General features: G+C 36.2%; 1 protein-coding gene across 2 annotated transcripts in view; it reads left to right on the top strand.

Annotated features, from left to right (window-relative positions):
• XKR9 (XK related 9) overlaps window positions 1-18,034 on the top strand; it is a 39,344-nt gene extending 21,310 nt beyond the window's left edge. For both annotated transcript variants that reach the window (XM_086695682.1, XM_025922916.2), the window contains 2 exons: window positions 8,643-8,863; window positions 17,338-18,034. In XM_086695682.1, the coding sequence (XP_086551808.1) occupies window positions 8,643-8,863; window positions 17,338-17,966 (850 nt within the window). In that variant the 3' untranslated portion in view covers window positions 17,967-18,034. The remainder of the gene's footprint in view (window positions 1-8,642; window positions 8,864-17,337) is intronic.
• Window positions 18,035-21,242: the final 3,208 nt, after the last annotated feature.

Raw genomic sequence — 21,242 nt, 5'->3', positions numbered from 1 at the left:
GGCTCTCAGTTTTTCCCCATTGAAGATGATATTAGCGGTGGGTTTTTCATATATGACTTTCATGATCTTGAAGTATGATAATTTTATCCCTACTTTCTTGAGGGTTTTTATTAGGAAAGGATGCTGTATTTTGTCAAGTGCTTTCTCTGCATCTATTGAGAGGATCATGTGGTACATGCCTTTATTTTATTGATGTGATGTATCATATTGATTGTTTTGTGGGTATTGAATCAGCCCTGCATCCCAGCTGTAAATCCCACTTGATCATGGTGAATAATTCTTTTAATACATTGTAGGATCTGGTTGGCTAGTATCTTGTTGGGAGTTTTTGCATCCATGTTCATCAGGGAAATTGGTCTGTAGTTCTCCTTTTCAGTGGGGTCTTTGTCTGGTTTTGGGACTAAGTTAATGCTGGCCTCGTAGAATGAGTTTGGAAGTTTTCCTTCCATTATTATCTTTCCATTATTATATTCCTTCCATTATTTTTTGGAAGAGCTTCAAAAGAACAGGAGTTAACTCTTGTTTAAATGTTTGGTAGAATTCCTGTGGAAAGCCATCCAGCCCTGGACTCTTGTTTTTTGGGAGATTTTGATTACTAATTCAGTTTCTTTACTGGTTATTGGTCTGTTCAAATTCTCTATTTCTTCCTGTTTCAGTTTTGGTAATATATATGTTTCTAGGAATTTGTCCATTTCTTCCAGATTGCTCAATTTATTGGCATATAATTGCTCTTAATATTCTCTTATTGTGTTTCTGCAGTGTTGGTTGTGATCTCTCCTCTTTCATTTTTTATTTTATTTATTTGGGTCATTTCCCTTTTTTTTTTTATCAAACTGGCTAGGGGTTTATCAATTTTGTTAGTTCTTTCAAAGAACCAGCTCCTGGTTTCATTAATCTGTTCTACTGCTTTTTTGGTTTCACTAGCATCAATTTCTGCTCTAATCTTTAGTATTTCCTGTCTTCTGTTGGTTTTGGGGTTTATTTGCTGTTCTTTTTCCAGCTCTTTAAGGTGTAAGGTTAGGTTGTGTGTGTGAGATCATTCTTCCTTCTTTAGGAGGGCCTGGATTGCTATACACTTCCCTCTTATGACTGCCTTTGCTGTGTCCCTGAGGTTTTGGGATGTGGTGTTATCATATTCATTGGCTTCCATGTACTTTTAATTTCCTCTTTAACGTCTTAGCCCATTCATTCTTTAGTAGGATGTTCTTTAGTCTCCAAGTATTTGTTACCTTTCCAGATTTTTTCTTGTGGTTGATTTTGAGTTTCATAGCATTGTGGTCTGAAAATTTGCACAGTATGATCTTGATCTCTTTGTACTTTTGAGGGCTGATTTGTGTCCTAGTATATGATCTGTTCTGGAAAATGTTCCATGTGCACTGGAGAAGACTATGTATTCTGCTTTAGGATGAAATGTTCTGTATATATCTGTTAAATCCATCCAGTCCAGTCATTCAAAGCCATTGTTTCCTTGTTGATTTTCTGTTTAGATGATCTGTCCATTACTGAGAGTAGGGTGTTGAATTTCCCTACTATTATAGTATTATTAATGAGTTTCTGTATGTTTGTGATTAATTGATTTATATATTTGGGAGATTTCATGTTTGGAGCATAAATGTTTACAGTTGTTAGATCCTCTTGATAGACCCCTTAATTATGATATAATGCCCTTTTTCATCTCTTGTTACAATATTTATTTAAAAATCTAGGTTGTCTGATATAAGTGTTGCTACTCCAGCTTTCTTTTGGCAACCATTAGCATGATAGATGGTTCTCCATCCCCTAACATTCAATCTGCAGGTTTGTTTAGGTTTAAAATGGGTCTCTTATAAACAGCATATAGATGGATCTTGTTTTCTTATACATTCTGTTATCCTGTGTCTTTTTGATTGGGGCATTTAGTCCATTGACATTTAGAGTGAGTACTGAAAGATATGAATTTATTGCCATTATGTTGCCTGTATAAAATGGGAATTTCCAATAGAAAAATGCGAAAAGAATAAGATACTTCATAAAAAAAGGAAATGCAGGTGGCTCTTAAATTATGTGAAAGGTGCTGTGCCTTGTTCATAATTTAAAAAATGCCAACTAAAAGTTCACTGAGATGTTTGTCACTTACCAGATTGGCAAAAATCCAAGTGATAATATACTCTGTAGGAAAGGCATGGGAAAACAGGTACTCTTATATTTCGTTGATGGGAGGATGGATTGGTACAATCCCTGTGAAGGCAATTTGATTATATTTCAAATGTATATATATACCTTTTGGCCAGACGTTCCTCTTCTGGGAATTTATCATACCTGCATACATGTAAAATGACACATATGAACACAATTTTCAGTCATAGCTTTTTTTTTTTTTTTGTAAAAGGCGAATGATAGAAACAGTCTCAATAAATGTCTGTTGGGAGAGTTTATGGTATATCCAAGGCAATGGGGTATTTCATAGCTATTACAAAGAATATTAAGTACTTTATGTACTGAGATGAAAAGATCTCCAAGATGTATTTTTTCTGAGTTTTTATTTAAATTCCATCTAGTTAACATACAGTGTAATACTAGTTTCAGGTGTAGAATTTAGTGACTAATCACTCACCTACATCACTTGGTGCTCATTACAAGTGCCCTCCTTAATACCCATCACCTATTTAACCCATGCCCCCCCCCACCTTGCCTCCAGTAACCATCAGTTTGTTCCCTATAGTTAATAGTTTGTTTCTTGGTTTGCGTCTCTTTTTTTCGCCTCATATGTTTGTTTTGGTTTTTAAATTCTACATGAGCGAAATCATATGATAATTGTCCTTCTCTAACTCATTTCACTTAGCATAATACTCTCTAGGTAAGTGTAATCCTCTCCATCCATGTCATTGCAAATGACAAGTTTTCATTGTTTTTGTGGCTTTGTTATATCCCATTGTGTGTGTGTGTGTGTGTCTGTGTGTGTCGCACCCCAGACACACACCACATTTTTTTTTATCCATTCATCAGTCAGTGGACCTTTGGGCTCTTTCCATTGTTTGGCTGTTGTTAATAATGCTGCTATAAACATTGGGGTGCATGTATCCCTTCAAATCAGTATTTTGTATCATTTGGGTAAATACCTAGTAGTGCAACTAATGGATCATAGGGTAGTTCCATTTTTAACTTTTTGAGGAACCTCCATACTGTTTTCCAGAGTGGCCGCACCAGTTTGCCTTCCCACCAGCAGTGCAAAAGAGATCCTCTTCTCTGCATCCTTACCAACATCTGTTGTTGCCTGAGTTGTTAATGTGAGCCATTCTGACAGGTGTGAGGTGGTATCTCATTGTGGTTTTGATTTGTATTTTCCTGATGATGAGTGATGTGGAGCATCTTTTCATGTGTCTGTTAGCCATCTGTACATTTTCTTTGGAAAAAATGTTTTTTCATGTCTTCTGCCCATTTTTTAACTGGATTATTTGTTTTTTGGCATGTTGATTTTGATAAGTTCTTTATATGTTTTGGTTACTAACCCTTTATCAGATATGTCATTTGCAAATATCTTCTCCCATTCTGTAGGTTGCCTTTTAGTTTTGTTGATTGGTTTCTTCACTGTGCAGAAGCTTTTTTTTTTAATGAGGTCTCAATAGTTTATTTTTGCTTTTGTTTCCCTTGCCTATGGAGACATATTTAGAAAGAAGTTGCTATGGCTGATGTCAAAGAGGTTACCACCTAGAATTTTGATGGTTTCTGGTCTCACATTTAGGTCTTTCATCCATTTTGAATTTATTTTTGTGTGTGGTGTATCAAAGTGGTCCAGTTTCATTATTTTGCATGTTGCTGTCCATTTTTCCCAGCACCATTTGTTGAAGGCTATCTAAGATATACATGTGTGTATGTGTGTATGTATATATATATATTTTTTTAAATTTTTTTGATGTTTATTTATTTTTGAGAGAGAGAGTTAGAGAGAGAGAGAGAGAGAGCGAGCAGGGGAGGGGCAGAAAGAGAGGGAGACACAGAATCTGAAGCAGGCTCCAGGCTTCAAGCCATTATCACAGAGCCTGACGCGAGGCTCAAACCCATGACCTATGAGTTCATGACCTGAGCCAAAGGTGGATGCTCAACCTACTGAGCCACCCAGGTGCCTCTAAGATATATTTTTAAGTGAAAAGACAAGGTGCAGGCAGTAAGTATGATATGATACAATCTGTGTAAAAGAAGGTGGTGAAAGGCTTATATGCTTGTTTTTGTTTGCATACACATTAACAAACTCTAGAAAGGTATGCCTGAAACCAGTAACAGTGAATTCTTGTGGTCATAGGGGAGGGTAAAAACTGGGTAGTTGGGCCAGAGGAGTGGGAAGAAGTTTTTTCAGTGAATAACTTTTTGTATTTTTTGATTTTTGAATTATGTATTTTGCCTGCTCAAAGAATTAAACAAAAGAAGAAAAGAAAAAGTTGAATTAGATTGGCTCTTAGTGAAAAATGCCTGCCAGCTAGATAAAAACTCTTCCTTCTTTTTGTCTTTCTTTTTCTTTGTGTTTTAGTTAGTGTAAGAAGTGGCAGAATACTGAGACAAATAGAAATAAGCAAAAATTAAAACAGTAAAAATGGGCAAATTATCCCGGGGTTTGTCCAGACTAAGTAGAGAAAAAATTGAGACATACTGAATTATGGATTCATTTCTTTATAGGATAGCTAAATTGGGTTTGTGTTGGTAGATGAAAGAATGGAAGACAAGGAATATCAACATGAATTATTTATTAGATATAAGTGCCTGTTGTTAGTAAGTATGCTGTTACTGCTCAGGGGTCTGTGGAAAAAAATGTTTCACTTTTCAGAATATAAATTAGATGACCCTTTCGCATTTCCATTTTATGTATGATTTGTGATAAAACCTTTTTCTTTGTCAAAGGAGACTTCCCTTTGATAGATACATGAAAGACATTTGAATTATTTAAAATATGGAATTTATTTTTGCTCCTTTTGAATACATTGTAAAAAAAAGTTCAAATTGTATAAAACAGAATACAATGGGCGATGAGTCTCTTCCTTCCCACAGATCCCTACACCCTTCTTTATAGAGTTTCTCAAATGGGCATTAAATAGTTGAACCCTCTTTCTTATTTATTTTCTACCTGAAACTCTTTACAGACATGTCCTTTAGTAATGTTCAAATTTCCTAGGTTGCAATATTTATGAAACTTTAGGATCTGGATCTTTTACCTCAAACTCTAAATATTTGGGGATTTTCCTAGATATTTTATTGTTGATGATCTCTCATTTAATCATACTTTGTATGATTCAGCCTTCTCAAATTTATTGAGACTTCTTCTAAGGCTCAGCATATAGTCTAACTTGGTGAATAGTCCATGTGCATTTGAAACGAATTTATAATTTGCTATTGTTGGGTGCAGTGTTCTATGCATGTAAATTAGGGCGTTTAGGCTGATAGTGTTATTTTTTTTTTTTTTTAATTTTTTTTTTTTCAACGTTTATTTATTTTTGGGACAGAGAGAGACAGAGCATGAACGGGGGAGGGGCAGAGAGAGAGGGAGACACAGAATCGGAAACAGGCTCCAGGCTCTGAGCCATCAGCCCAGAGCCTGACGTGGGGCTCGAACTCACGGACCGCGAGATCGTGACCTGGCTGAAGTCGGACACTTAACCGACTGCGCCACCCAGGCGCCCCGGCTGATAGTGTTATTAAAATCTTCAGTATGCTTATTGATTTTTTCTTTTGGCCTTTTTCTTTCAGTTACTGAGAGATGCATGTTAAAATCCTCAACTAAGATTATGAATTTGTCTTTTTCTCCCTTTATTTTTGATAATTTTTGCTTCAGGTATTTAAAGCTCCAATATTAGGTACACACAGATGTCTTCATGAAGAATTTATTCTTACATCGTTTTGACATGACCCTCTTTTTCCCTGGTAATAATCCTTGATCTGAGGTCTCTTTTGTCTGAGATATTAATATAACCCTACCAACTACTTTTTTCTAATTTTCTTTCAAACTATCTGTATATTTATGTTTAAAGAGTGTCTATTGTGGGGTGGCTGTGTGGCTCAGTCAGTTAAGCGTCTGACTTCGGCTCAGGTCATGATGTCATGGCTTGTGAGTTTGAGCCCCGTGTCGGGCTCTGTGCTGACAGCTCAGAGCCTGGAGCCTGCTTCAGATTCTGTGTCACCCTCTCTCTCTGCCCCTCCCCTGCTTGTACTATGTCTCTCTCTCTCTCTCTCTCTCTCAAAAATAAACACTAAAAAATTTTATTAAAAAAGAGTGTCTACATAGATCAATGGAATAGAATAGAAACCCCAGAACTAGACCCACAAAAGTATGGCCAACTGGGGCGCCTGGGTGGCGCAGTCGGTTAAGCGTCCGACTTCAGCCAGGTCACAATCTCGCGGTCCGTGAGTTCGAGCCCGGCGTCGGGCTCTGGGCTGATGGCTCGGAGCCTGGAGCCTGTTTCCGATTCTGTGTCTCCCTCTCTCTCTGCCCTTCCCCCGTTCATGCTCTGTCTCTCTCTGTCCCAAAAATAAATAAACGTTGAAAAAAAAATTAAAAAAAAAAAAAAGTATGGCCAACTAATCTTTGACAAAGCAGGAAAGAACATCCAATGGAAAAAAGACAGTCTCTTTAACAAATGGTGCTGGGAGAACTGGACAGCAACATGCAGAAGGTTGAAACTAGACCACTTTCTTACACCATTCACAAAAATTAACTCAAAATGGATAAAGGACTTGAATGTGAGACAGGAAACCATCAAAACCCTAGAGGAGAAAGCAGGAAAAGACCTCTCTGACCTCACTGAGGGCACCTGAGATTTTGAGACCATTTTGCGACTTCAGGTTGAGTGGCAGTGAACTCAGGAGCTGGAGCAGTCCATTCACCCTAAAATTTCTCTTTGGTCACATCCTTTTCAGCAGTAGCCTGCTTCTTTTTTCCAGTTTCCTCAAGATCTCTGTAGAAGTAGAGATCAGGCATGACCTCCCATGGGTGTTCACAGGAGATGGTGCCACACGTGTGTAGAACTTCCTGGAGCAGCGTCTGCCACATCTTACCCAGAAGAGTTCCAGGCAGAGGCGGGTAGCAAAGATAAAGCCTTTAAATTGGAAAAAATAGCAAGAAGAGAATACCAAAAGTGTGAGAAAAATATGATGGAAAGGTAACGGGAGTAATGCATGTGAGGCAGATTATGAAGGGCTATGTAAAAAGTGGTAAGACTTTGTTTTTTTTTCTAAGTTTGATGGAAATCATTGGAACATTTTGAGCAGAGTGACATCAGAACTATGTTTAACAGGTTCAACCTAGATGCTATCTATGGAATAGAATGCATTGGGAGCAATAGAATCAGAGAGCCCAGTTATGAAACTATTGAGGTAATATAGACTGGAGATGTTGGCTGCTTAAACTAGGATTGAAGCGGTGGAAGTGATGATGTGTTTAGATTTGGATATATTTGAAGTTAGAACCAAGAACCAAGAGAACCTGGTGAGGAATTTTTTTAGGTTGTGAGAAAAAGAAAGGAGTTAGAAATTATTTCCGTGTTTTTGGTCTGAGCAGCATGGTAAATGTTGGTACCATTTACTGAAATGGGAAAAATTGACAGAAGAGGCAGGTTGAAAGAAGGTATATATCACTGCCCTTATTTTATATATGAGGAAACTGAGGAATAGATAAAGAGTTTTGATAAGCTTTGGGCTAGAATCCTGGTTGCCTTGTTGCTAGCTCCAGATTTCTTCTAAATAAGTGTCTCAATATGTTTTGTTATTAGTTTTACTTGCATGGTGAAAAATCATGTTCATTTTAAAATTCTTTAAAAAGAGCTTGAGCAAGAATGTTTTAAAAGTCTTTGAGAAATTACATTTTTTTCTAGGATGGTAGTGGTCAAAGAACGTAGCACTTTGCAGATATTGAGTAATTGTTTGCTAGGTTCAGTCTTATCTTCAACCTTGACATTATCATAAAACCATGTATCTGTCTTGTATTTAAGATAAATTGCATGAATTGAAAATTGCAATTTGTCTTTCAGAAAGTAGTGGTTAAGACTAGGAATCTTAAGATCTACGTTTGGAGTCTATGTCTGCCTCTTATGCTCTGCATAGCTTTCAGTGAATCACTCTAACATTCTCAGCCATAGATTTCTCATCTGTGAAAATGGAATAATACCTACTCATTTCCTATAATTAATGTGAAGATGAATTGAGATCATGTATGCTTAGCATGTGTGCTAGCATACAACTACAAATCAAACATGCAATTAAAGTTTATGGAGTCTGAATCTCAATATAGCCACTATGAAATATTCAGAATTGAAAGAAATTTTGTAGTAGACAAAGTTTGTATGAAAATTCTATACTTAAACATGTTACCTTTTCCAAAATTATTATGTATATTAACATACATTTATAAAGAATATATTACTGGAGGGGCGCCTGGGTGCCTCAGTCGGTTGAGCGTCCGACTTCGGCTCGGGTCACGATCTCACGGTTCGTGAGTTCGAGCCCCGCGTCAGGCTCTGGGCTGATGGCTCAGAGCCTGGAGCCTGCTTCCGATTCTGTGTCTCCCTCTTTCTCTGCCCCTCCCCCATTCATGCTCTGTCTCTCTCTGTCTCAAAAATAAACATTAAAAAAATTTTTTTAAAAAAGAATATATTACTGGAGATAAACGTTTGTGTTTACAGGTATTGGTTTGCCTTGAAAAAAGGTTATCATGTGGCTTTCAAATACAGCAGCAAAACTGATAACTTCATGGAAGAACAAATTGATCAGCATAAAGAAGTTATAGATAGAATGACTGATCTGAGCATGCTCAGGCTGTTTGAGACCTACCTGGAAGGCTGCCCACAGCTTGTTTTGCAGCTCTACACCCTTCTGGAACATGGTCAAGCAAATTTCACTCAGTGTAAGTCTTTCCTCACACCCTATGTTAAATGAATACACTGAGATCTTGTGTCAACTACACAGCTCTTTGGCAGGTTTTAGAATTTTTCTTACATTTTTTCTTTTTAGAATTATTCTTTTTTTTTTTGAAAAGAAGTACATTGTGGAAATATCAAAAAGTATATGAAGACATAGTCTCTCTCTCCCTTATTCCCATTCCTTTTCTTCATCTGCCCAGAAAGGAAACTATTATTGTCAATTTTTTGATGATTCTTTCAGAAAAATTTTTAAAAAGCCCATATCCTTTTTTCCTATTGTTTCTTTTACAGAAATGGTAAACATAAAAACTGTCTTTGCTTTTTGAACTTAACAGTATGTGTTGGAAATCTATCCATATCTGTACAGCAAGAGCTCCCTCATTCATTTTTATTATCTGTATAGGATTACAAATTATGGATGTACAATGAGTTATTTAACAAGTCCCAAATTTACATTAATTTAGGTTGTTTCTAATATTTTACTATTGTAAAATTACAATGAGTAATCTTATGTAGTCATCATTTTGCATGTGTGAAGTTTATTCATAGGGTAACTTCTGGGAATTTCCAGAATCTGGTATTTCCATTAAAAAAAAACCTTTTTAGGTATTTAATTTAGATATTAAAAAAACCTACTTGGTAAATAATAGACCCAGTTTTCAATAATGACTATTGTTCTGTGCAGACATGATTCATCTCAGAGGAACAGATTATCATCTTCCCTGGAGTTCTTTCTGTGGTAGAGTCACCCATGAGATCAGTTCATTCTCCCAGGCTTCCCGTTTCTGGTTTCCCATAAACCTTTAGACTGCAGCCCTTTTTAATGTTTTTACCTTTGATAGTAAGAGATTGAAGAGAACCTACTTATGAGACATTTTATTCCTTGTGATACAAAGACTTTGTGGGTTTGGGCTTAAAAGTTCTATATCATATAGTTCCTGAAGCTGGAAGATCAACATTTAGAATTTACAGCCTATATTATGGTGGATCTTCTGATGATTTTGAGTAGTACACAGCATCCAGACTAGCAATGGGTTCAAATGACAGCTAGCTCTATGTTACGGTTCTATCCTCATCCTTTAGTTTCTTCATGAAGTAAGAAGTTGAGGTATTAGTAAAAAATAGCAAAAATGAGAAACCTAATTGGCTAACAGTGGAATTAGCAAATAAATTATTGTACACTGTTAGTATAAAAAATGATATATAAAAAAAAAGAAATAGTACTTACAGATAACTTTTGATGACAAGAAAGTAAATCTAAAATAAAATTTAGGGGGGCGCCTGGGTGGCGCAGTCGGTTGGCGTCCGACTTCAGCCAGGTCACGATCTCGCGGTCCGTGAGTTCGAGCCCCGCGTCGGGCTCTGGGCTGATGGCTCAGAGCCTGGAGCCTGTTTCCGATTCTGTGTCTCCCTCTCTCTCTGCCCCTCCCCCGTTCATGCTCTGTCTCTCTCTGTCCCAAAAATAAATAAACGTTGAAAAAAAAAATTTTAAAAATAAAATAAAATTTAGGCAAAAAGCAGTTTATGAAATTTTCTATCAGCATACTTTTAAGGATACAAAGAAATCATTATATAAAAATGTCTGGAAGAAAATATGCAAAAATGTTAACTGTGGCTGCTTCTGGGTAGTAGGATTATGAGTGATTTTATTTCATCTTCTTTATACTTTTCTGAATTTAAAAATTTTCTGCAGAAATCACATATTGTTTTGACAATCAGGAAGAATAATTCAAAATGTAAAAAATAATCAGGTTATATATAGAAGTACTTCAGAAGACTGAACATATTCTTTATCTTTTCACTTTCCTGAAATTATACTAAAAAGGAGAGTAAAGGAGTAAAAACAATATAAACCCACAAGGACAAAGAGAATGCAGAGTAGAATAGCAGATTAGAAATATCAACAAATGTTTAGAAGATGGAAAGCAGATGGAAAACTCAGATTATTTAAATAAACCCTACCACTGAAAGGCTAAATTACTTGAATTAATCCTTTCTCTGAAAATATGTAAGACAATTGGATAAATATTTTCAAAAGCCTTCCTAAAGCCATAAAACAATCTGATACCACAAGCCAAAATATGTGAAAGTGGGAACACAGCAGGGTTAAGTAAGACTTTGAAGGCCTACCTGGAGGTTTTAACCAAACCTATAAATAATAGATTCAGTTTCAATAGCTTCCAGTGTGTGGAAGACTGAAGACAAAACTCAGAGTCCTCACAAGGGAAGGACATCTGGTAGAAAATTCTAATCTGTAAAACTGGTACTCTAAAACGTACCCTCCTCAAGATAAAAGTGTGAAGTTACTTACCTCCCTCTCTACTTTGAAGAGACAGCAAGGAATATTGCCTGGCGCCGAGTAGAGAAGGTAAACATCACACTGTAACAATTGTGCAATCAAAATTCTCACCTTTGGTTAGTCCAAAAAACAAAACAAGACAAAACCCCCCCCCCAAAAACAAACCAATAAAAGCCTATAACCTATGAATATAGGTTAAAGTGGTTCCAGACTGATAGTGACCCTGTCTAGCACAAACAAGTATAAATCCTCCCTGGAGGAGTTCACTTTCTCTTAGGCCTCAAATAATTTTCACAGTTTTCCAAGGAGAATGAATGTTTTACAATAATTTATAGCACCAGAAGGAATAAGGCATCATGAGTAAGAATCAGCAGAAATAGAAAAAAATGTATGTAGTAAGGCTTTAGATATTGGAAATTAATGGTTGCCAAGTATGTATGACATACATCCTATTATGTTGAAAGAGGTAAATGATGAACTTGAAAATATGGAATAGGAAGCTATAAAAAATGAATTGTGTAGGGGTGCCTGGGTAGCTCAGTCGGTTAAGTGTCTGACTTCAGCTCAGGTCATGATCTCCCAGTCTGTGGGTTTGAGCCCCATGTCAGGCTCTGTGATGACAGCTCAGATCCTGGAGCCTGCTTTGGATTCTGTGTCCCTCTCTCTCTCTGTCCCTCCCCTGTTCATGTTCTGTCTCTGTCTCTCTCAAAAATAAATAAACATTAAAAAAATAAAAAAAATGAATTGTGTATTTGACAAAAGAGCAGAATTTTTGAGAATTAAAAATTTTAAGAATTGAAAATGAAAACTTAGCAGATAAGACACAACTGTATCGACAATTAGTGAGTCAAAGCTAGATCAGAAGAAATTATCCAGATTATAGTTTACAGAGACAAAGAGATGGGAAATATGTAAGAGATATTAAGAGACATGGAAGAAGAGATGAGAAGGTCTAATATACATCTGAACAGAGTCTGGGAAGGAGAGAGAAAGAATGGAACAGAGGCAATATTTGAGAAGTTAATGGCTGAAAAAATTTCAGAACTGATGAGAGTCACTTACCTACAGATTCAGGAAGCCCTTTATCTCACAAGCAACTAAGTAGAAAGAAATTCATACCTTAGCATATCCCCACTAAAGGAAATTCCAAAGAATGTACTTCATACAGAATGGAGGTGTTCTGAAATGCAAGAAGGAATAAAGAGGAAAGAAAATAGTAAATATGTGGGTAAATCTACATGAAGATTGTATAAGAGGAAAATAATACTATGTGGTTAAGAAAAAGATAGAATGAAAGTATAAAACAGCAAAAATGTGTAAGTCCGGTAAAAGATAATGAGCTAAAGTGTTTTAAGTTCCTTGTGTAGTCCAGAAAAAAGGTAAAGCAAAGGTAGATCTGGGTTTTTTGAAGTGTAAAGCTAAAACATTTAGAAAGACCCTATTTAAGAAAAAGAATGTAATATGTAAACAAATTAGGTATTGTGTTAGTCTGTGTAGGCTTCCATAATAGAATTTTATAGCTTAACCATCAGAAATATATATATTTTTTATAGTTCTGGAGACAGGAAGTCTAAGATCAAGGTGCCATTTGGGTTGGTTTCTGGTAAGGGCTCTCTGGGTTGCAGATGGCCACCTTCTTGCTGTGTCCTCACATGGCCTTTCCTCTGTGTGTGGCGAAAGTTCTCTGGTGTCTCTTCTTCTTCTTATAGGGACACTAGTCCTATCAGATTTGAGCCATGCCCATGTGACCTCATTTAATCTTCATTACCTCTTTAAGGCACTGTCTCAAAACAGAGTCACACTGAGGGTTAGGGCTTCACCATATGAATTTTGGAGGACCACAGTTCAGTCCATAAAAGGTATGAAAGTAGACATTAAAAAAAAAAAATTTTTTAACGTTTATTTATTTTTGAGACAGAGACAGAGCATGAACGGGGGAGGGTCAGAGAGAGAGGGAGACACAGAATCCGAAACAGGCTCCAGGCTCTGAGCTGTCAGTACAGAGCCCGACGCGGGGCTCGAACTCACGGACCGCGAGATCATGACCTGAGCCAAAGTCGGCCGCTCAACCGACTGAGCCACCCAGGAGCCCCGAAAGTAAACATTTTTAAAAAATAAAATAAATTGTAGTAAATTACAGATATAAGAAAAGTGACAAATACTATAAATTTCACAAGAGAGAAAAAAGTAATATGTTTTTATTATTTTGATACTCTTCTAAATTTTTTGGCATGTACTCTCTGACTGACTTGATTTGATAATCATTTTATAATATTTATGGAGAGAATAGAAAATTTCAATCCGATTTTTAGCATAGTTGATTGAAATTTGTTTTTTATTTTAACTTAGAAAAGCTTCATTCAATGTCATAGATTATTAATAATATGCATAGTTTTTTGATTTTGTTAAATTTGGGAAAAACCCTGGCAATTTTGTCAATAATGTGCTATAATATCAGAGTATATAAAATTTTTTTAGATGAAGTAACTAATTTTAAATATTGTGTGAATTGACAACATTAGTTTATTGTTGATGGCTCAGTAAATATTGAGAGTCTTAGGTTTTCTTCACCGGTGTCAATAATGTCAAATCAAAAAGAAATTAATAAGGATCTGTGTATGTGTAATACATAGGCAAAGACATGGTTTGGCAAAGACAAGGAATTCAGTTTGGATAGAGTATAATACAATGTTACATTAGCTAAATTACAAGAAAAATATGTTAGAGCATATAGATTAGTAAGAAATGGGAAGTAGTGTCAAACTAATAACGTCTACTGGATGAGGCAAGATCATCGTGCCTTCCTGTTACATAGTCAAAGGCCTGTTGATGGCAATCTAGTGAAGTGTTAAAATCAGGCAAACAGAATTCTAGCTCTGTCACTTACTAATCTTAATTATTGAAACAGATCTTATAAACATGTCCCTCAGACCTACACTTAATGTATTCTCAACTCAATTTCCCTTTAGCCAGATCTCCAAAATGACCCACAACTACTTCAATACAGCAAGGGAAAATGTAAGAGAGAGTAAGTAGGGGTAGAGACAGGAATTTTAATCAACTTCAATTAAAATGTTTTATTTTCCTGAATCTTATAAAAATATATGACAAAGTGAACACATTGCTAGGGCTTTGCTAGGCTTGGAAGGAACCTGGGCAAGTGTGAGTCCCTGAAATTTAAGCTTCATTACCATTGTTGTAAATCCACCTCTGAGGTAGAGCATTAACTTATAACTTTGATATATTTGATATGCATATTGTGATTTGTAGTGAAACCACCAAAGAATAAAATAGCATATCACTGAAGGATGTGGGTTATTAGATTGAAAGCATGAATTAAAATGGGCATACCAAGCCCATCATTATAACATTCAGAGAAGCAAGAATAAAGATAACTTTCTGTAAGATTTGAGAGAAAAAAAAAGATTACTTAAGGATAGAGAAACTGAATGGCATTGAAATTCTTAACCCTAGTACTTGAAATTAGAGCTTATAGAGCAATGACTTTAGAATTTTAATGGAAAACGTTTTTTTTTTTTTATAAATTTTTTTTTTAACGTTTATTTTTGAGACAGAGAGAGACAGAGCATGAACAGGGGAGGAGCAGAGAGAGACGAGACACAGAATGTGAAACAAGCTCCAGGCTCTGAGCTGTCAGCACAGAGCCTGACGCGGGGCTTGAACTCACGGACCGTGAGATCATGACCTGAGCTGAAGTCGGACGCTTAACCGACCAAGCCACCCAGGCGCCCCTTAATGGAAAACATTTTTTTTTTTTAATTTTTTTTTTCAACGTTTATTTATTTTTGGGATAGAGAGAGACAGAGCATGAACGGGGGAGGGGCAGAGAGAGAGGGAGACACAGAATCGGAAACAGGCTCCAGGCTCTGAGCCATCAGCCCAGAGCCTGACGCGGGGCTCGAACTCACGGACTGCGAGATCGTGACCTGGCTGAAGTCGGACGCTTAACCGACTGTGCCACCCAGGCGCCCCTGGAAAACATTTTTAAACACTCAATTCTATTTCTAGCAAAACTGTGTATCAAATTTGAAGGTAGAGTAAAGACATTTTGAGGCATACATGGTCTTAAAAATTTTTGCTTAGATGCAGCTTCTCTCAGGAATATCTGGAGAATGCTTGGTAAAAACACGGGAATAAAGCGAGAAAGAAACATGAGAACAGGAAACAGAAGTCAACACCGAAGAGAAGTGAAGGGAAGTTCTTGGAAGGCAGGAAGCAAACCTTGGGAACAACCACCTTAGACCAGGAGGATTATATTCTTAAAAAAATAAGAACTGATAGATATATATATATAGGGGAGTTTTATTAATTTGAAGATTTTCCTAAGAAATATTAATACAGTTATAAAAAACTAAACAAGTAAAGGAGCAATGGGCAGTTTTAAAGGAAAGAAAATATAATGAATGTAATACTTGGCTGAGCAGTAAAAAAAAAAAAAAAGCTCTACTTGTGTAGTTATAGTAAGATAAACACCGAATATAGACTTTTACCAAAAATTGTGATGTTACTCTGTTGGGCAGATGGAGGGAGAGGAAAATGCAAGGAGCATGTGCATATATGTGTATATGTGCTAAGTTTTTCTCTTTCCAAATAGAAAATCAGTAAGTACTGTCTAAAGCAGATAAATTATGAAATAGAATAGGTGTGTTTTATTTGCAAATATGGCAATAAGTGTCAGAAGAAAAACTAGAAATTGATAGTGATTTCTTCTGGGGGTTGCGACTGAGAAGTGAGGAGGCGGGTAGAACAGGGTATTTTTCTTATAAGTTTTATAGTACTTACTGACTTAAGTTATATATGTGTATTAATTTGTTTTTGTTTATTTGTTCAATTGTTATGTATATGTATTTGGTAGAAGATAAAACTAATTAGAAAAAAACAAAATTTAGGGGAAAGAGATGCTTTAATTAAAATATGTTTGAATTAAAGAAGAAGAAAAAAAGTCCAGCTGATTGTGTGGTCCAGAGTGGAATATGCTAAAACCAGGAGGGTAGATGAAGGCATTTATAATCATCATAATCCTCTTTAATAGGTCAGTTTACTTTAAGTCTGCCTTTTTATCATAATATATAGACCTCCAATGAGGCTAAATGGGAAGGAATAGCATTCTGTAGTCTGCTTTAAATTCTAACTCTCTAATGTCTTTGCTTTCAGTTCTGTTAAAGTTCTCAGCTTTGGCAATGGGGCTAATGGCATACCTTTTTACAGTAGTAATGAACTTACTCTTCTGTTACTTGTTGGGGAAAAAATGGGACAAAGATGTCAAACCTATAGAAATTTGTAAGTTTTAGAATATATTTGCTCATTTGACTCGTCTTATAGAAATGGAAATTAAGCTTGTTGATACCTTATACTGACATTAAATTTTCTGTTTAACATCCCTCTTTTCCTCTTTCCCTTCCTACCCCCATCCCCCATCTTGCTGTCTCTTGGAGAATTAGGTATATGTCCAAGGTCAAAGCCAAAAAGACTGGAAAGACTAGGACTGTAACTGTAGTCTCTTAGAGAACTTCTAGAGTGTGCAGTTTTCAACGTTTTTTTTTTTGTTTGTTTTTGTTTTTAATTTATTTTTGGGACAGAGAGAGACAGAGCATGAACGGGCTAGGGGCAGAGAGAGAGGGAGACACAGAATCGGAAACAGGCTCCAGGCTCCGAGCCATCAGCCCAGAGCCCGACGTGGGGCTCGAACTCACGGACCGCGAGATCGTGACCTGGCTGAAGTCGGACGCTTAAGCGACTGCGCCACCCAGGCGCCCCTAGAGTGTGCAGTTTTCATTATATAAGTTGCTCAATAAGATTTGTGCAGTGAATTTATTTAAAATTTTATAAAGCAGTCTAATACAGCATTTAAGTAAACCAACTTTGGAACCCTCAGGCAGATTTAGCTTCAGATCTCTGCAACTTGCTAGCTGTGTGACTTGGGTCAAGTAATATGTATATTCTCTAAGCATCAATTCTTTCATATGTAATATGGGAATATTAATTTCTACTTCAAAGATTAGATGAAATGAATATATAAGGTACCTGACATGTTTGTGGGCATGTGTATATACAGATAAAGCATGTATGGCATATAGTAATTTGATATTGCTATTATTATTCCTATAACAATATATGTTTTTATTTTTTGTTTTGTAGATGCTGCCATCATGGTTTCTTGCTGTGCTATTTCTTGGTCGACTGTTGATTATCAAGTAGCTTTAAGAAAATCCTTGCCTGATAAAAATCTCCTTAATGGATTCTGTCCTAAACTCACATACCTCTTTTACAAATTGTTTACATTATTATCTTGGATGCTGAGTGTTGTACTTCTTTTGTTCATAAATGTTAAGATTGCATTATTTCTGTTGTTATTTCTTTGGTTTTTAGGGATATTGTGGGCATTTAAAAAGCAAACTCAGTTTTGTGCTTCTATAAGTATGGAATTCTTATACAGAGTTGTTGTTGGATTCATACTTACCTTTACATTTTTTAATATTAAGGGACAGAACACCAAATATCCAATGTTCTGTTATTATATTGGAAGGGTACTGGTCACAGTGGGGATATCAATTGTGTTTTGGGTTTGCCCAGTCTCTATTTTTAATTCAGACTATTTTATACCTATCAGTATCACTATAGCTCTTAGTCTGGTCCTTGGAATTATTTTTCTTATTGTTTATTATGGGACTTTGCATCCAAACAGAAATGAAGAAACAAAACCTGATGAAATTGATGGAATAGCAGCTGAAAGAGATTGTAGAATGAAGTATTTTCTAATGGAATAGCTATTCATTTATGAGATATGTTTTTTTATTTTTTGTTTCATTGGTTAGTAAAGAAAATGTCATATGTATGTGTTGTTTCTTATTTTTGCCTCCTTCCTGCCCCCCCTTCCTTCGTACCCTCTTCTTCCCTCCCTCTCTCTTTCTTTCCTTTATTTTGAGATCAGTTTTGGTATATTAACTATGAATATGAGAGAGTATTGTAATATTTTATTATTTAAATTAATTTCTCATTGGGCTTTAAAGATCTTGAGTACTCAGATACGTTTCCCTATTGCCTGGTAGAGTTGCCAACTTGACCTGAATTGGAAGAAATGTTCTGGTTCCCCCAAATCAGAAGCCTGGAATTGAGCTTCCCTCCAATTTTCCCCTCACTGTTTCTGAACCAAAACTAATGCTTCTTGTGGAGAACTGCAAAGGGAGGAGAAGAACAGAATGCTCATTTTTCCTTCCTCTATTTTGTTGATTCAGTGCATATATTTTGAGTTTGGGACAGATTGGGTAGAGGGAAAGGGAATGGAAAGAAAGAGGAAGAAAGCAAAACATAAAGTTTACCATTGTTAAATGCACAGTTTAATCGTGTTAACTAGCATTCACCTTGTGCATCTCTATAACTTTTTCGTCTTGTAAAACTGAGACTCTTTCCCCATTGAACAACTTCCCATTTTCCTCTCTCCAGCCTCTGGGAACTATAGTTCTATTTTCTGTTTCTATAAATTTGAAACAGGTATCTACTTTAGATACCTCATACAAGGGGAATCTCAGAGTTTTTGTCTTTTTGTGACTGGTACATTTTATGTAGCATGTTGTCTGTTGTGCTGTGTGACAGGATTTCTTTCTTTTTAAAGGCTGAGTAATATTTTGTTGTATGCAGATGCCACATTTTCTCTGTTTATCCATCACTGGGTTGCTTCCATCTCTTGGGTATTGTGAATAATGCCATTGTGAACATGGGTTTGCAAATATTTCTCCAAGATCCTGCTTTCATCTCTTTTGGATGTATACCCAGAAGTGGGATTGCTGGATCATATAGTAAACTCTATTTTTAATCTTTTGAGGAATCTCCATACCATTTTTTGATAGTGGCTGGCTGCACCATTTTATAGTTCTACTAATAGTATACTAGGGTTTCTTCCAGTTTCTTCATGTCCTCACCAACATTTTCTATTTTTTCTATTTTTGATAGCGGCTATGCTAATAGGTGTGAGGTGATAATCTCATTATAGTGTTGATTTGCACTTCTCTATTAGTGATGTTGAACATCTTTTTATATACCTGTTAGCCATTTGTATATCTTCTTCAGGGAAATGTCTGTATCTGATAAGGCATTAATATCCAGAATGGAGGAGGAACTACAGCTCAACAATAACAAAACTAAAATAGCCTGATTAAAAAATAGGGAAAGGACTTTAACCAAATCATATATTAATAGTTTTTTGCATTACTCCTTACAGTAAGAAGTAAATTTTGGTCCTAGGAGTAAATAGGACAATAAGATTACGTTGAACTTCTGGAAATAATCAAACTTTTTCCATCAGATTCTCTTTTCTTTTTCAGTTTCTTACCTTTTCTTTTCCTTGGGTCAGCTGTTAATGAATGAGTCCTCAAACAATAGCCTTCTCTAATACCAGGAGAAAAAATTTCCATTTCCACATTTAGTCTTATAACTTAAAAATTTTTTTAAATTTATTTTTGAGAGAGAGAGAGTGCGTGAGAGAGCGCGCAGGGGAGGGACAGAGAGAGGGAGACACAGAACTCAAAGTGGGCTCCAGGCTCTGGACTGTCAGCACAGAGCCCAACACGCAGCTTAAACTCATGACCTGAGCCAAAGTCGGACGCTCAACAAACTGAGCCATCTGGGCATCCCTAGTCTTCTAAATTAATGTAAAACTACCGTATAACTTTTGGGATGAGATTAAACTTAACTGGATACAACACATTTTAACTATGAAAGCTATTTGAAAACAATAAGTAAATGTTAAACACTCACTCTGCCCAGCATTCTGTTAGGTATTGTTCAGGGTAAAAACAAGTGTATAATAGAATTCTGTTCCTTGAAAAGGTTATATACTGAAGCATTTATAGAAACTGATGAGTTATCTTTCAGAATGTTTAATGTTTGCAGTTTTCATTTTATAGTAAGTGAAACAAAATATTGACTAACAAAAGTGGTTATATTTATAGAGTATATAAACTCAGTATCTCCATTGAGAAAGATAGGCAGTGTGGAAAAACCTTGCAGGAACTAGAGAATCTACAGTTTACTTTGGGCACCTAATCCTTGTATATGTGAATACCACTTATTGAATATCTCCCCATCCCTGCATGTTTGGTGCTGTGTATACATGTATGTTTGAGAAAGTGAAGTTGGGAAAAGAAGTTAGGCCCATTTAGTAGCACTTTAATCAGAATCTTTGAGTCATTTTAAAAGACACACTTTGAGGCATAAACAGAAAGTGCTCTTTATTCCTTTCTGGTGATTTGAATACTCATGTGTTATCATTTCCCTTTAGCCTAGAGAACATCTTTTAGCATTTTCTGTAGTTTAGGTTTGTCGATGATGAATTGTTTTCTTTGATCTGAACATGTCTTTTTTTTTTTTTTTTTAAAGTTTATTGATTTATTTTGAGAGACTGAGAATACAGTGTGGAGCCCGATACAGGGCTTGAGCTCATAAACTATAAGATCATGACCTGAGTGGAAATCAGGAGTTGGAGGCTTAACCAACTGAGCCACGCAGGTGCCCCTTATCTCAACATGTCTTTATTTAAAAAAAAAATTTTTTTTTAACGTTTATTTATTTTTGAGACAGAGAGAGACAGAGCATGGACGGGGGAGGGTCAGAGAGAAGAAGACACAGAATCCGAAACAGGCTCCAGGCTCCGAGCTGTTAGCACAGAGCCCGACGCAGGGCTCGAACTCATGGACCGCAAGATCGTGACCTGAGCTGAAGTTGGCCGCTCAACCCACTGAGCCACCCAGGCGCCCCTCAACATGTCTTTATTATTCCTTTGTTCTTATATTTTTTCTGGATACAGAGTTCTGGGTTGACAGTTTTCTTTTCCCCTTATGCATTTTAAAGATCATTTTTCTAATTTCTGGCCTCCATTGTTTCTGATGAGAAGTTAGTTATCATTCAAATTATATCCCCTATATGTAATTGGTTGTTTTTCTCTGGATGTTTTTAGGTTTTACCTTTAGTGTTTTGTTTGCAGTAGTTTGACTACTGTGTTTATGGGTGTAGTTTTTCTTTGTATTTATCCTAATTGGGGCTCTCTG

This window comes from Puma concolor, chromosome F2, assembly GCF_028749965.1.
Source record: "Puma concolor isolate L17-30 chromosome F2, mPumCon1.1.hap2, whole genome shotgun sequence".
Lineage (NCBI taxonomy): Eukaryota > Metazoa > Chordata > Mammalia > Carnivora > Felidae > Puma > Puma concolor.
The sequence above is the reverse complement of the archived record's forward strand: the minus strand, read 5'-3'. Positions and strand labels throughout refer to the sequence as shown.